The sequence below is a fragment of the Oncorhynchus mykiss genome, chromosome 22 (assembly GCF_057628025.1).
Source record: "Oncorhynchus mykiss isolate SJ-2025 chromosome 22, ASM5762802v1, whole genome shotgun sequence".
Classification (NCBI taxonomy): Eukaryota; Metazoa; Chordata; class Actinopteri; order Salmoniformes; family Salmonidae; genus Oncorhynchus; species Oncorhynchus mykiss.
Window position 1 is genome coordinate 55,333,213 of NC_143043.1, and position 16,349 is coordinate 55,349,561.

The 16,349-nt window shown below is 49.4% G+C and overlaps 1 protein-coding gene across 4 annotated transcripts in view; it reads right to left on the minus strand.

The window, feature by feature from the left end:
• Positions 1-16,096, minus strand: part of prkag3b (protein kinase, AMP-activated, gamma 3b non-catalytic subunit) — a 36,868-nt gene extending 20,772 nt beyond the window's left edge. Inside the window, exons 1-12 of one of the 4 annotated variants that reach the window (XM_090216456.1) lie at positions 15,753-16,096; positions 14,108-14,144; positions 13,313-13,453; positions 12,944-13,025; positions 11,960-12,018; positions 9,910-9,955; positions 9,268-9,322; positions 9,041-9,167; positions 8,685-8,850; positions 7,899-7,936; positions 7,636-7,782; positions 4,860-5,050 (exon numbers count right to left, since the gene is read on the minus strand). In XM_090216456.1, coding sequence (XP_090072582.1) covers positions 4,934-5,050; positions 7,636-7,782; positions 7,899-7,936; positions 8,685-8,850; positions 9,041-9,167; positions 9,268-9,322; positions 9,910-9,955; positions 11,960-12,018; positions 12,944-13,025; positions 13,313-13,384 — 909 coding nt within the window. In that variant the 5' untranslated portion in view covers positions 13,385-13,453; positions 14,108-14,144; positions 15,753-16,096 and the 3' untranslated portion in view covers positions 4,860-4,933. The remainder of the gene's footprint in view (positions 1-4,859; positions 5,051-7,635; positions 7,783-7,898; positions 7,937-8,684; positions 8,851-9,040; positions 9,168-9,267; positions 9,323-9,909; positions 9,956-11,959; positions 12,019-12,943; positions 13,026-13,312; positions 13,454-14,107; positions 14,145-15,752) is intronic. The other 3 variants (XM_090216455.1, XM_036959479.2, XM_036959480.2) reach the window with 3 other exon arrangements.
• Positions 16,097-16,349: the final 253 nt, after the last annotated feature.

Genomic DNA, 16,349 nt, shown 5'->3' on the forward strand with positions numbered 1-16,349 from the left:
ACTACAGACAGAGACCGCTGCACCGCCCATACTACCTCTACTCTGGTCAGAGACCGCTGCACCGCCCATTCTACCTCTAGTCTGGTCAGAGACCGCTGCACCGCCCATACTACCTCTACTCTGGTCAGAGACCGCTGCACCGTCCATTCTACCTCTACTCTGGTCAGAGACCGCCCATTCTACCTCTACTCTGGTCAGAGACCGCTGCACCGCCCATACTACCTCTACTCTGGTCAGAGACCGCTGCACCGTCCATTCTACCTCTACTCTGGTCAGAGACCGCCCATTCTACCTCTACTCTGGTCAGAGACCGCTGCACCGCCCATACTACCTCTACTACAGACAGAGACCGCTGCACCGCCCATACTACCTCTACTCTGGTCAGAGACCGCCCATTCTACCTCTACTCTGGTCAGAGACCGCTGCACCGCCCATTCTACCTCTACTACAGACAGAGACCGCTGCACCGCCCATACTACCTCTACTCTGGTCAGAGACCGCTGCACCGTCCATTCTACCTCTACTCTGGTCAGAGACCGCCCATTCTACCTCTACTCTGGTCAGAGACCGCTGCACCGCCCATTCTACCTCTACTCTGGTCAGAGACCGTCCATTCTACCTCTACTACAGACAGAGACCGCTGCACCGTCCATTCTACCTCTACTCTGGTCAGAGACCGCTGCACCGCCCATTCTACCTCTACTACAGACAGAGACCGCTGCACCACCCATTCTACCTCTACTCTGGTCAGAGACCGCTGCACCGCCCATTCTACCTCTACTACAGACAGAGACCGTTGCACCGTCCATTCTACCTCTAGTCTGGTCAGAGACCACTGCACCGCCCATTCTACCTCTACTCCAGACAGAGACAGCCCATTCTACCTCTACTCTGGTCAGAGACCGCTGCACCGCCCATTCTACCTCTACTACAGACAGAGACCGTTGCACCGTCCATTCGACCTCTACTCTGGTCAGAGACCGCTGCACCGCCCATTCTACCTCTACTCTGGTCAGAGACCGCTGCACTGCCCATTCTACCTCTACTCTGGTCAGAGACCGCTGCACCGCCCATTCTACCTCTACTCTGGTCAGAGACCGCTGCACCGCCCATTCTACCTCTACTACAGACAGAGACCGCTGCACCGCCCATTCTACCTCTACTACAGACAGAGACCGCTGCACCGCCCATTCTACCTCTACTCTGGTCAGAGACCGCTGCACTGCCCATTCTACCTCTACTACAGACAGAGACCGCTGCACCGCCCATTCTACCTCTACTCTGGTCAGAGACCGCTGCACCGCCCATTCTACCTCTACTACAGACAGAGACCGCTGCACCGCCCATTCTACCTCTACTCTGGTCAGAGACCGCTGCACTGCCCATTCTACCTCTACTACAGACAGAGACCGCTGCACCGCCCATTCTACCTCTACTCTGGTCAGAGACCGCTGCACTGCCCATTCTACCTCTACTACAGACAGAGACCGCTGCACCGCCCATTCTACCTCTACTCTGGTCAGAGACCGCTGCAACGTCCATTCTACCTCTACTCTGGTCAGAGACCGCTGCACTGCCCATTCTACCTCTACTACAGACAGAGACCGCTGCACCGCCCATTCTACCTCTACTACAGACAGAGATCGCTGCACCGTCCATTCTACCTCTACTACAGACAGAGACCGCTGCACCGCCCATTCTACCTCTACTACAGACAGAGACCGCTGCACCGCCCATTCTACCTCTACTACAGACAGAGACCGCTGCACCGCCCATTCTACCTCTACTCCAGACAGAGACCGCTGCACCGCCCATTCTACCTCTACTCCAGACAGAGACCGCTGCACCGCCCATTCTACCTCTACTACAGACAGAGACCGCTGCACCGCCCATTCTACCTCTACTCCAGACAGAGACCACTGCACCGTCCATTCTACCTCTACTCTGGTCAGAGACCGCTGCACCGCCCATTCTACCTCTACTCTGGTCAGAGACCGCTGCACCGCCCATTCTACCTCTACTACAGACAGAGACCGCTGCACCGCCCATTCTACCTCTACTCTGGTCAGAGACCGCTGCACCGCCCATTCTACCTCTACTACAGACAGAGACCGTTGCACCGTCCATTCTACCTCTAGTCTGGTCAGAGACCACTGCACCGCCCATTCTACCTCTACTCCAGACAGAGACAGCCCATTCTACCTCTACTCTGGTCAGAGACCGCTGCACCGCCCATTCTACCTCTACTCTGGTCAGAGACCGCTGCAACGTCCATTCTACCTCTACTCTGGTCAGAGACCGCTGCACTGCCCATACTACCTCTACTACAGACAGAGACCGCTGCACCGTCCATTCTACCTCTACTACAGACAGAGACCGCTGAACCGCCAATTCTACCTCTACTCTGGTCAGAGACCGCCCATTCTACCTCTACTACAGACAGAGACCGCTGCACCGTCCATTCTACCTCTACTCTGGTCAGAGACCGCTGCACTGTCCATTCTACCTCTACTCTGGTCAGAGACCGCCCATTCTACCTCTACTACAGACAGAGACCGCTGAAACGCCAATTCTACCTCTGCTACAGACAGAGACCGCTGCACCGCCCGTTCTACCTCTACTACAGACAGAGACCGCTGAACCACCAATTCTACCTCTACTACAGACAGAGACCGCTGCACCGCCCATTCTACCTCTACTCTGGTCAGAGACCGCCCATTCTACCTCTACTCTGGTCAGAGACCGCTGCACCGCACATTCTACCTCTACTTTGGTCAGAGACCGCTGCACCGCCCATTCTACCTCTACTCTGGTCAGAGACCGCCCATTCTACCTCTACTCTGGTCAGAGACCGCCCATTCGACCTCTACTCTGGTCAGAGACCGCCTTTTCGACCTCTACTCTGGTCAGAGACCGCCCATTCGACCTCTACTCTGGTCAGAGACCGCCCATTCGACCTCTACTCTGGTCAGAGACCGCCCATACGACCTCTACTCTGGTCAGAGACCGCCCATTCGACCTCTACTCTGGTCAGAGACCGCCCATTCTACCTCTACTTTGGTCAGAGACCGCTGCACCGCCCATTCTACCTCTACTCTGGTCAGAGGCCGCCCATTCGACCTCTACTCTGGTCAGAGACAGCCCATTCGACCTCTAGTCTGGTCAGAGGCTGCCCATTCGACCTCTAGTCTGGTCAGAGACCGCCCATTCGACCTCTAGTCTGGTCAGAGACTGCCCATTCGACCTCTACTCTGGTCAGAGACCACCCATTCGACCTCGAGTCTGGTCAGAGGCCGCCCATTCGACCTCTAGTCTGGTCAGAGACCGCCCATTCGACCTCTAGTCTGGTCAGAGGCCGCCCATTCGACCTCTAGTCTGGTCAGAGACCGCCCATTCGACATCTACTCTGGTCAGAGACCGCCCATTCGACCTCTACTCTGGTCAGGCCACAGTGAGGAGCATGATGAGCCAAGGCAGAGTGAGTCGATGACAGATGCTGGAAAAATGATTGACCAAGTATCATCAAGTTCTGTAGATTCTTGGGTTTGAAAGAATTGTCCCACAGGCCAACAGGACAGCATGCGGACAGGGCAGCAGGCGAACAGGGCAGCAGGCGGACAGGGCAGCAGGCGGACAGGGCAGCAGTTGGACAGGGCAGCAGGCGGACAGGGCAGCAGGTGGACAGGGCAGCAGGCGGACAGGGCAGCAGGCGGACAGGGCAGCAGGCGGACAGGACAGCAGGCGGACAGGGCAGCAGGTGGACAGGGCAGCAGGCGGACAGGGCAGCAGGCGGACAGGGCAGCAGGCGGACAGGGCAGCAGTCGGACAGGGCAGCAGGCGGACAGGACAGCAGGCGGACAGGGCAGCAGGTGGACAGGGCAGCAGGCGGACAACAGGACAACAAGCCAAGCAGGGAAGAAAGAAGGGAGGAGGGGAGTGGAAAGGAGGGGAGAGGAGAGGAGGTGGCAGGGAGGAGAGGAGGGTAGAAGAGGGGATGAGGCGAGAGGAGAAGGGAAAAGGAGGGAAGAGAGGAGTGGAAAGGAGGGGAGAGGAGAGGAGGTGGCAGGGAGGAGAGGAGGGGAGAAGAGGGGATGAGGCGAGAGGAGAAGGGAAGAGGGGAGTGGAAAGGAGGGGAGAGGAGAGGAGGTGGCAGGGAGGAGAGGAGGGGAGAAGAGGGGATGAGGCGAGAGGAGAAGGGAAAAGGAGGGAAGAGGGGAGTGGAAAGGAGGTGGCAGGGAGGAGAGGAGGGGAGAAGAGGGGATGAGGCGAGAGGAGAAGGGAAAAGGAGGGAAGAGGGGAGTGGAAAGGAGGGGAGAGGAGAGGATGTGGCAGGGAGGAGAGTAGGGGAGAAGAGGGGATGAGGCGAGAGGAGAAGGGAAAAGGAGGGAAGAGGGGAGTGGAAAGGAGGGGAGAGGAGGGGAGAGGAGAGGCTAGAGGAGAGATGAAGAGGGGAGAGGAGAGGGGAGGAGGGGAGAGGGGAGGAAGCGGGGGGGGGAAGGAAAGGAGGGGAGGAAGCGAGGGGGAGGCGAGAGGAAAGGGGAGGAGGGGAAAGGAGGGGAGGGGAGGGGAGAGGCTAGAGGAGAGGGGAGGAGGGGAGAGGGAAGGGGAGAGGGGAAAGGAGGGGAGGGGAAAGGAGGGGAGGGGAAAGGGGAAAGGAGGGGAGGGGAGAGGAGAGGCTAGAGGAGAGGTGAAGAGGGGAGAGGAGAGGGGAGAAGGGGAGAGTAGAGGAGAGGAGGAAGCGAGGGGAGGCGAGACAAGACAGGGCAAGGCAGGAAAGGACAGGGCAAGGCAGGACTGGACAGGGCAGGACTAGCAAGGCAGAACAGGACTAGAGGGCGACCGACAGCCAGTGGGCTTACCTGGGGTTGGGGCTGGGGAGGGGCTGGGAGGTGGTGGGTAGTGATAGATGGACCCCCCAACCCACAGTCAGGTGCTAAGAGAAAAGGGCATCAATACCTGCCGGGGTCAAGACCAGGGCCTGGAGGAGGTCAGAGAGCGAGACGATCCCCCCCACCACGTCATCTTTATCCACCAGCACGAGACGGTGGACCTGGGAGGAAGAGGAGAGAGGGTGAACCTGGGAGGAAGAGGAGCGAGGGTGAGCCTTGGAGGAAGAGGAGAGAGGGTGAGCCTTGGAGGAAGAGGAGAGAGGGTGAATCTGGGAGGAAGAGGAGAGAGGGTGAACCTGGGAGGAAGAGGAGAGAGGGTGAACCTGGGAGGAAGAGGAGAGAGGGTGAACCTGGGAGGAAGAGAAGAGAGGGTGAACTTGGAGGAAGAGGAGAGAGGGTAGAGGAAGAGGAGAGAGGGTGAACCTGAGAGGAAGAGAAGCGAGGGTGAACCTGGAGGAAGAGGAGTGAGGGTGAACCTGGAGGAAGAGGAGCGAGGGTGAACCTGGAGGAAGAGGAGAGAGGGTGAACCTGGGAGGAAGAGGAGAGAGGGTGAACCTGGAGGAAGAGGAGAGAGGGTGAACCTGGGAGAAAAAGGAGCGAGGGTGAACCTGGGAGGAAGAGGAGAGAGGGTGAACCTGGAGGAAGAGGAGAGAGGGTGAACCTGGAGGAAGAGGAGAGAGGGTGAACCTGGGAGGAAGAGGAGAGAGGGTGAACCTGGAAGAAGAGGAGAGATGGTGAACCTGGAGGAAGAGGAGAGATGGTGAACCTGGGAGGAAGACGAGAGAGGGTGAATCTGGGAGGAAGAGGAGAGAGAGTAGAGGAAGAGGAGAGAGGGTGAACCTGAGAGGAAGAGGAGCGAGGGTGAACCTGGAGGAAGAGGAGAGAGGGTGAACCTGGGAGGAAGAGGAGAGAGGGTGAACCTGGAGGAAGAGGAGAGAGGGTGAACCTGGGAGAAAGAGGAGCGAGGGTGAACCTGGGAGGAAGAGGAGAGAGGGTGAACCTGGAGGAAGAGGAGAGAGGTGAACCTGGAGGAAGAGGAGAGAGGGTGAACCTGGGAGGAAGAGGAGAGAGGGTGAACCTGGAGGAAGAGGAGAGATGGTGAACCTGGAGGAAGAGGAGAGATGGTGAACCTGGGAGGAAGAGGAGAGAGGGTGAACCTGGGAGGAAGAGGAGAGAGGGTGAACCTGGGAGGAAGAGGAGTGAGGGTGAACCTGGGAGGAAGAGGAGCGAGGGTGAACCTGGGAGGAAGAGGAGTGAGGGTGAACCTGGGAGGAAGAGAAGAGAGGGTGAACCTGGAGGAAGAGGAGAAAGGGTGGACCTGGGAGGAAGAGGAACGAGGGTGAACCTGGGAGGAAGAGGAGAGAGGGTGAACCTGGGAGGAAGAGGAGAGAGGGTGAACCTGGAGGAAGAAGAGAGAGGGTGGATGAAGAGGAGATAGTGTGGAAGAAGAGGAGAGAGGGTGGAAGAAGAGGAGCGAGGGTGGAAGAAGAGGAGGAAGGGAAGAGACACGGCAAATTGCACCCTATGTAGTTCATTACTTTGGACCAGAGTCAATAGGTATATTACTGTACTATATTATACTTCTGTACTAGACTATACTACTGTACTACACTATACTACTGTACTATACTATACTAACGTACTAGACTATACTACTGTACTAGACTATACTACTGTACTATAATATACTACTGTACTATATTATACTACTGTACTAGACTATACTACTGTACTATAATATACTGCTGTACTATATTATACTACTGTACTAGACTATACTACTGTACTACACTATACTACTGTACTATACTATACTACTGTACTATAATATACTACCGTACTATAATATACTACTGCACTGTACTATACTACTGTACTAGACTATACTACTGTACTAGACTATACTACAGTACTATACTACTGTATCATACTATACTACTGTACTATAATATACTACCGTACTGTACTATACTACTGTACTACACTATACTGCTGTACTATAATATACTACTGTACTATACTATACTACTGTACTATAATATACTGCTGTACTATACTATACTACTGTACTACACTATACTACTGTACTACACTATACTGCTTTACTATACTATACTACTGTACTATAATATACTACTGTACTATACTGCTGTACTATAATATACTACTGTACTATACTACAGTATTTTACTATACAACTGTACTTACAATGCTATACTACTGTACTATACTACTATACTACTGTACTATACTATACTACTGTACTATACTATACTATACTACTGTACTATACTGTACTACTATACTATACTACTGTATTATACTATGCTATACTACTGTACTATACTGTACTGCTATACTATACTACTGTACCATACTATACTACTGTACTATACTACTGTACTATGCTACTGTACTATACTGTACTATACTACTGTACTATACTATACTACTATACTATGCTACTATACTATGCTATACTACTGCACCATACTATACTACTGTACTATGCTACTGTACTATACTGTACTATACTACTGTACTATACTATACTACTATACTATGCTACTATACTATGCTATACTACTGTACTATACTGTACTACTATACTATGCTATACTACTGTACTATACTACTATATACAGGACGGTGACAGGAGGAACACAGCAGGGACAGTACACCACGACCAGCAGGGAAACAACTTCAGTAAAGTACCACACTAAATATAACTTAAAGTAGTCTTTACCTCTGCCTTAGCAATACGATCGATGATAGTCTCCAGAGTCTCGTGAGGGTAACACTTCAGCACCCCGTCCACACAGCAGGCCCTGCTACTGATCGCCTCCTGCATGGTCATGTTCAGGTTATTGTAGTTCTTCTGAGCGGCCAGATTCTACAGCAACACAGGGAGGTGGGGGGGGGGGACAAATCCATGGAACATTTCCCATGTGAATCATTTGCGTGCTGTTTTCCTTCACAATGCAGAGTTATTGACATGGTGCCACTTACAATCACATCAAACCTGGAGTACAGGGCCTTGATTTTCCCTGAAAACAGAAGACATACAGATAAGGCTGGCGTTCAAACTAGGGCTAAAGGGCTAACGCTAGCATTAGGCATGTAAACTAGGGCTAAAGGGCTAACCCTAGCATTAGGCATGTAAACTAGGGCTAAAGGGCTAACGCTAGCATTAGGCATTTAAACCAGGACTAAAGGGCTAACCCTAGCATTAGGCATTTAAACTAGGGCTAAAGGGCTAACGCTAGCATTAGGCATTTAAACTAGGGCTAAAGGGCTAACGCTAGCATTAGGCATTTAAACTAGGGCTAAAGGGCTAACCCTAGCATTAGGCATTTAAACTAGGGCTAAAGGGCTAACCCTAGCATTAGGCATTTAAACTAGGGCTAAAGGGCTAACACTAGCATAAGGCATTTAAACTAAGGCTAAATGGTTAACCCTAGCATAAGGCATTTAAACTAGGGCTAAAGGGCTAACCCTAGCATTTGTCATTCAAACTAAAGCTAAAGGGCTAACCCTAGCATTTGTCGTTCAAATTAAAGCTAAAGAGCTAACCCTAGCATTTGTCTTTCAAACTAAAGCTAAAGAGCTAACCCTAGCATTTGTCTTTCAAACTAAAGCTAAAGCGCTAACCCTAGCATTTGTCTTTCAAACTAAAGCTAAAGAGCTTACCCTAGCATGTGGCATCGTAAAACAAAATAGCTCTAATTTTCCTAAATGTTAGTGGAAGTAAATGTTAAAGGTGTTTTCATCACTGAGGTGAAACCAGACACATACCCTCTTCATTGACCACTGGCAGAGCGGAAACCCTCCGCTGTACGAAGATGGCCAGGGCGTCGTACACCGTGTCTGTCTCCCGGACAGTAGCAATCTGTTTAAATGTTCCAATGTCCACCTCCTCAATTCTCTTCTGGAGGTACCGAGGCTTCGGGATCATGGTGCCCTGGGAGGAAAGAATGGCGGCTGAAAAAGTTTCTAGCCTGGTCCCAGATCAGTTTGAGATGTCCTGTCAACTCCTACATGGTCCTTGTCACAATGGCCATAGAAATTGGAAAGATATGTCAAAAAACAGATCTGGGACCAGGCTATCAAGTGTCCAGAATCATTACATGTTGTTTATCAGAGGTTCTCACAAAGATATGCAGGAACTTGAGGATGCGTTTGTGGGTGAGGATGTGCAGGACGTTGCCAGACTCTGGGTCGATCACAGGCAGCCGATGGATCTTATACTTCAGCAGAGAATAGATGGCATCAAAAAGGCTGTAGAGAACAAGAGACGGCAAGAGGCTTAGGAGTTAGCGAGACGGCACAAAGAATTGTGGGGACTAGGGGCTCGAGAAGGTACGGCACCGCTAGTTACCTGGAGTCAGGTGTGATACTGATCAGAGTATGGTTGGAGTACTTCAGCAATTCCTCTGGATCATGAAGCAGGAAGAAACACACAGAGAGAGAGAATGTAAACAAGACTTTTAATCAATCAAATGTATTTCATAAAGCCTTCTTTATATTACAGCAATTGTTTCAAAGTGGTTTTATGGATACCTAGAATAAAACCACAAGGGGATTCCATGGTGCTATCTATTTCTAGGAACCTACAGGTTAACAGTCACCTCTACAGGTCTACAGTCACCTCTGCAGGTGGCTAGTCACCTCTACAGGTTTACAGTCACCTCTACAGGTCTCCAGTCACCTCTACAGGTTAACAGTCACCTCTACAGGTCTACAGTCACCTCTACAGGTCTCTGGTCACCTCTACAGGTCTACAGTCACCTCTACAGGTCTCTAGTCACCTCTACAGGTCTCTAGTCACCTCTACAAGTCTACAGTCACCTCTACAGGTCTACAGTCACTTCTACAGGTATACAGTCACCTCTACAGGTATACAGTCACCTCCACAGGTCTACAGTCACCTCTACAGGTCTACAGTCACCTCTACAGGTCTCTAGTCACATCTACAGGTTTCTAGTCACCTCTACAGTCACATCTACAGGTTTATAGTCACCTCTACAGTCTTCTATCTTGTGCTCCTCCAGTTCGTAGATCTCTACCTGGAAGACACAAGTGTACAGCAGGAGATTTATCTCTCCAGGAACAGGGTTGGAGTTAAAACCTACAGGAGGGTCTCTCTCCAGGAACAGGGTTGGAGTTAAAATCTCCAGGAGGGTATGTCTCCAGGGACAGGGTTGGAGTTAAAATCTCCAGGAGGGTATCTCTCCAGGAACAGGGTTAGAGAGCCCTGGTATATCGTGTGAGACACACATACAGTGCCTTGCGAAAGTATTCGGCCCCCTTGAACTTTGCGACCTTTTGCCACATTTCAGGCTTCAAACATAAAGATATAAAACTGTATTTTTTTGTGAAGAATCAACAACAAGTGGGACACAATCATGAAGTGGAACGACATTTATTGGATATTTCAAACTTTTTAACAAATCAAAAACTGAAAAATTGGGCGTGCAAAATTATTCAGCCCCTTTACTTTCAGTGCAGCAAACTCTCTCCAGAAGTTCAGTGAGGATCTCTGAATGGTCCAATGTTGACCTAAATGACTAATGATGATAAATACAATCCACCTGTGTGTAATCAAGTCTCCGTATAAATGCACCTGCACTGTGATAGTCTCAGAGGTCCGTTAAAAGCGCAGAGAGCATCATGAAGAACACACCAGGCAGGTCCGAGATACTGTTGTGAAGAAGTTTAAAGCCGGATTTGGATACAAAAAGATTTGCCAAGCTTTAAACATCCCAAGGAGCACTGTGCAAGCGATAATATTGAAATGGAAGGAGTATCAGACCACTGCAAATCTACCAAGACCTGGCCGTCCCTCTAAACTTTCAGCTCATACAAGGAGAAGACTGATCAGAGATGCAGCCAAGAGGCCCATGATCACTCTGGATGAACTGCAGAGATCTACAGCTGAGGTGGGAGACTCTGTCCATAGGACAACAATCAGTCGTATATTGCACAAATCTGGCCTTTATGGAAGAGTGGCAAGAAGAAAGCCATTTCTTAAAGATATCCATAAAAAGTGTTGTTTAAAGTTTGCCACAAGCCACCTGGGAGACACACCAAACATGTGGAAGAAGGTGCTCTGGTCAGATGAAACCAAAATTGAACTTTTTGGCAACAATGCAAAACAATGCTGAACACACCATCCCCACTGTCAAACATGGTGGTGGCAGCGTCATGGTTTGGGCCTGCTTTTCTTCAGCAGGGACAGGGAAGATGGTTAAAATTGATGGGAAGATGGATGGAGCCAAATACAGGACCATTCTGGAAGAAAACCTGATGGAGTCTGCAAAAGACCTAAGACTGGGACTGAGATTTGTCTTCCAACAAGACAATGATCCAAAACATAAAGCAAAATCCACAATGGAATGGTTCAAAAATAAACATATCCAGGTGTTAGAATGGCCAAGTCAAAGTCCAGACATGAATCCAATCAAGAATCTGTGGAAAGAACTGAAAACTGCTGTTCACAAATGCTCTCCATCCAACCTCACTGAGCTCCTTGCAAAACAGCTGTTTTGCAAGGAGGAATGGGAAAATATTTCAGTCTCTCGATGTGCAAAACTGATAGAGACATACCCCAAGCGACTTACAGCTGTAATCGCAGCAAAAGGTGGCGCTACAAAGTATTAACTTAAGGGGGCTGAATAATTTTGCACGCCCAATTTTTCAGTTTTTGATTTGTTAAAAAAGTTTGAAATATCCAATAAATGTTGTTCCACTTCATGATTGTGTCCCACTTGTTGTTGATTCTTCACAAAAAAATACAGTTTTATATCTTTATGTTTGAAGCCTGAAATGTGGCAAAAGGTCGCAAAGTTCAAGGGGGCCGAATACTTTCGCAAGGCACTGTAGCCTCCTGGACTAGCACTGTATATACCATACAACACAACGGTATACTGTGTAAGACTAGTGTCTAGTGAGACAGTAGCAGGGTCCTATATAACTTCTACTTCTGTGGTCCTGCATTATGATGAGCTTCCTGCTTTGTACTCCAGCTCCAGTCATCTGGATGCCAGGTCCAACAACAACAGATCACTCACCAGAGGAGACTGCCAATACCGGTGGAGAATGTTGATAAAGTCTGTGATGGTCAGCATACCTGGAAGGATACAGGGAAAGAACGAAGCTTTAAATGGGACTAAACTATGTTGTAGGTAGACAGACAGAGACAGAGGCAGGCAGATAGACAGACAGACAGACAGACAGACAGACAGACAGGTTCAATCATCTGGTGAGCTCCTGTATGAGGGCCCGGTGACATTCTCAGTGGTGTAGCTGTGTATAAATAACCACAGAAAGGGTGCAGGGGATTATAGGATTCTTTCCCAGACGACACCCTATTCCCTATATAGTACACTTCTTTGACGAGGGAACAGGGTGCCGTTTGGGATGCAGAATAGAGGAGCTCAGGTGCTGTACTATAGTTAGATCTCTGGCACCAAATTCTGCAGAGGAGATGGATCTGGCTCTAACCCAGAAAACAGCCCAGGGCTAAGGTCCAAATGGAATCCCATTCCCTATATAGTGTGCAGGGCCCCTGGTCAAAAGTAGTGCACTAACGTAGGGAATACGGTTTCATTTTGGGATGCTGCCTAATCCAGAAACCAGACCAGCCGGGTGGGAAGGGTGGAACGGACCCGGCCAGGAGGGATGTTTAGTAGCCTCATAAGGGATTTATATATTTATAAAATACTTATTCACAGGAAACACAGTTAGACGTGTAACCAAAACCGCAGAATACGCCACACAGCAGTAACTTACACCTTTTCAAACCATCCGGCACTTACTTTATGGTTCCACTACCTACGGTCTAATTTCAGGGACCCTAACCTCTGAACCCAGACAGTCGCCTAGCTGATCCCCAAGCAGGGGAAGCGGAGCTGGGTTGTTGGGGTTTGAGAGGAATGCTGCATTGATATTACAGGGTGTCTGTCTGTAATCTGAGTCTAAACTCATAGCTGACCCATTGGACTTTAAAGGTTAGATGCCAGATTGGGAAATGCTCGGGTTCCAGGTTACCTTACCTACAAAACACTGCAGCTTGTTATCCCACAGCGGCGCCGCCCGAACACCGTTCGCCACCAGAGCAAAGAAAGCTTTTTTTACCTGAAACACACACAAAAAAACACAGAAACTCTGATACTCTGGTCGTGTTGGGTGTCTGGTCGCTCATTGTTGCAAAGACATTTCACCGCTTCCCATTTAAGACACAAAAAAAAAGGTTTTATGACCTATTAAATTAACAATTTATAGAAATATCTGCCATTTAGCAGACGATTCTATCCAATGTAACTCACAGACATACGTGCGTACGGGTGGTGCCTCTGGGAATTAAACCCACGAAAAAACATCGCAGTGTTGAAGTTGAGCTTTTTGGGGGAGATTGAATGTACCTGCAAGGTGGTGTCGAAGATGACCAGTTTGGAGCTGGTAGGAATGGCGTCGTAGCAGCAGTGGTTCCTCATGAACTTGGTGTAGACGTTGGCATCTGGGGCCGAGGATGGGGCTGCAGGGAGGAACAGGGGTGGAGCACCCTGCCACAGGTCCGTCAGTGTCCTGACACAGGGCTTCTCTAACCTCACCCCGAAAAAACCTTAACCCCCCCATGGATTTGATCCATTCCAGAGCCAGTATGTCAACAAATCGTCAAGCCCTGGGTTATGTTAATCGGGTAGTTCAGGGTTAGAACAAAAAACTGTGCAACCTTGGTGGGTCCCAGAGAAGAGGATTCAGAACCACTGTCTTAACACACTCTCAGAGAGGCTTTGTCACACTACCGAGCCAAACCGAACCAGGCCAAGCCAAATCGAACCAGGCCAAGCCAAACCAAGGTGCACTGAACTGGCCTGGTTGGCTACACATCCACCGTAGCAGCTGGGACCGTGCTGAAGAAGGACAATGTGAAATTTGAGTAGAACCAGGACAGGTCGGTTCTGTCGGCACGGTAGAGCCAGGACAGGTCGGTTCTGTCGGCACGGTAGAGCCAGGACAGGTCGGTTCTGTCGGCATGGTAGAGCTAGGACAGGTCGGTTCTGTCGGCACGGTAGAACCAGGACAGGTTGGTTCTGTCAGCATGGTAGTGTGAAAAGGTCTGTCTGGTATAGCAGCAATACAACAGTATGGATACAACACACACACACACACACACACACACACACACACACACACACTAAACACATGAGAGTTACCTATCTCCTTCATAGTGAGACCATCCATGAAAGGGACCTGCACAAAGACAGAAGATTCTATAATTACTGGTTCTTCAACTCCCTATGCGTGTCTGTGTGAGTTTCACGTCATTTGAGTTACATTTCCGGGTTGAAGATGCATATCTGCATATCTGATGGGAACAGAATATCTCACAGTAGAGCTCACAGAATATCTCACAGTAGAGCTCACAGAATATCTCACAGTAGAGCTCACAGAATATCTCACAGTAGAGCTCACAGAATATCTCACAGTAGAGCTCACAGATTATCTCACAGAGTAGAACTCACAGAGTAGAACTCACAGAGTAGAACTCACAGTGTAGATCTCACAGAGTAGAACTCACGGAGTAGAACTCACAGAGTATAACTCACAGAGTATAACTCACAGAGTAGATCTCACAGAGTATAACTCACAGAGTAGATCTCACAGAGTAGATCTCACAGAGTAGAACTCACAGAGTAGATCTCACAGAGTAGAACTCACAGAGTAGATCTCACAGAGTATAACTCACAGAGTAGATCTCACAGAGTATAACTCACAGAGTAGATCTCACAGAGTATAACTCACAGAGTAGATCTCACAGAGTATAACTCACAGAGTAGATCTCACAGAGTATAACTCACAGAGTAGATCTCACAGAGTATAACTCACAGAGTAGATCTCACAGAGTAGATCTCACAGAGTATAACTCACAGAGTAGATCTCACAGTGTAGAACTCACAGAGTATAACTCACAGAGTAGAACTCACAGAGTAGAACTCACAGAGTAGATCTCACAGAGTAGATCTCACAGACATTACCCAGTCATTAAAAACATAGATACATGGGTTTTAATTAAGAAGCAACATAACAGTGACTTATTTATATAGATGTTCAATACTGCGATATGTACTGCATGTACTGTATGCCAACTCATACGGTGTGTTGTAAGGACATACATCGTGCTTAGTTTAACCGTAAAGCAGTCAGGTGTGAGGGTTGCCACACAGGGCCAGGAAGCTAAATACAAAACAAGAGCTTGTCAACACTATCAACAGAATGCCTTGACACATATCAAGCAGGGACTGAGAGCTACAAACAAAAGGAATGTATTGAGGTAGAACGACACAGGGTCTTAGCAACAGCTAACTAAGACATTTAGAGCCCGTACCAGTTCTCTGAACTATGTCCCCCCCCCAAAAAAATGAATGTTGTTCTCGCTTCAACCTCATCGAACTAGATTTTCATATAAACCTTGTCTTCTTCTGCTCTGAGGCAAGCCAATGTCTCCATGAAAAGGGTGAGAGAAAAATGTGTGAAGTATTTGGCTTCGCAGCTTGCAATTCTCTGGAGACCGGGATTGTGACGCTTGGCACTTCTACACTTGAGGTTACAAGATGTAGGCTACGGTATCAACGTTGATAAGATTTCACAACGTGCTAACAGTTCAACAACAACAACAACAAGTATATCTATTTACAACAGTCTACTGTACTGGTGTCGTCTACAACTGTAGATTCTCACAGTGAAGCAGTCTTCAGTTCCTAACCATCCATGTAGGCGTGCAGCTGTCGTAAAACCTGTTTAACACACAACACAACAACATGCTTCAGGAGGACAGGTGAGAATGTTCTGCTTCATTACCTCATGGGAAGGCTCCATGGCTCTGAGGCTGAAGAGAGGAGAGGCTGGGCTGGACAGAGGGAGAGGAGTGGACGGAGCAGGCTGAGAGAGAGACGGTTTTACTGGGGCTGCTCGTGTCACCTCCTGAGCATGATCCAACTGTGCTCCAGTCCCTGAGAGCAGCGGGGACTAAATTGGGAGCGAGGGAGCGGACTGTTGCATGAGGGGGACTAGTCTGTCAGAGGGAACGGGGGGAGATAGAGGGAGAGTGTGTGTGTGTGTGTGTGTGTGTGTGTGTGTGTGTGTGTGTGTGTGTGTGTGTGTGTGTGTGTGTGTGTGTGTGTGTGTGTGTGTGTGTGTGTGTGTGTGTGTGTGTGTGTGTGTGTGTGTGTGTGTATACAAGTCCGTAGACCAGCCCTGCAATAAAAAGGGCAAGAGAAGCAACAGGGTTAGCAGCAGGCAAGGAGATCAGTGCTGCTGAGACAGGCAAGGAGATCAGTGCTGCTGAGACAGGCAAGGAGATCAGTGCTGCTGAGACAGGCAAGGAGATCAGTGCTGCTGAGACAGGCAAGGAGATCAGTGCTGCTGAGACAGGCAAGGAGATCAGTGCTGCTGAGA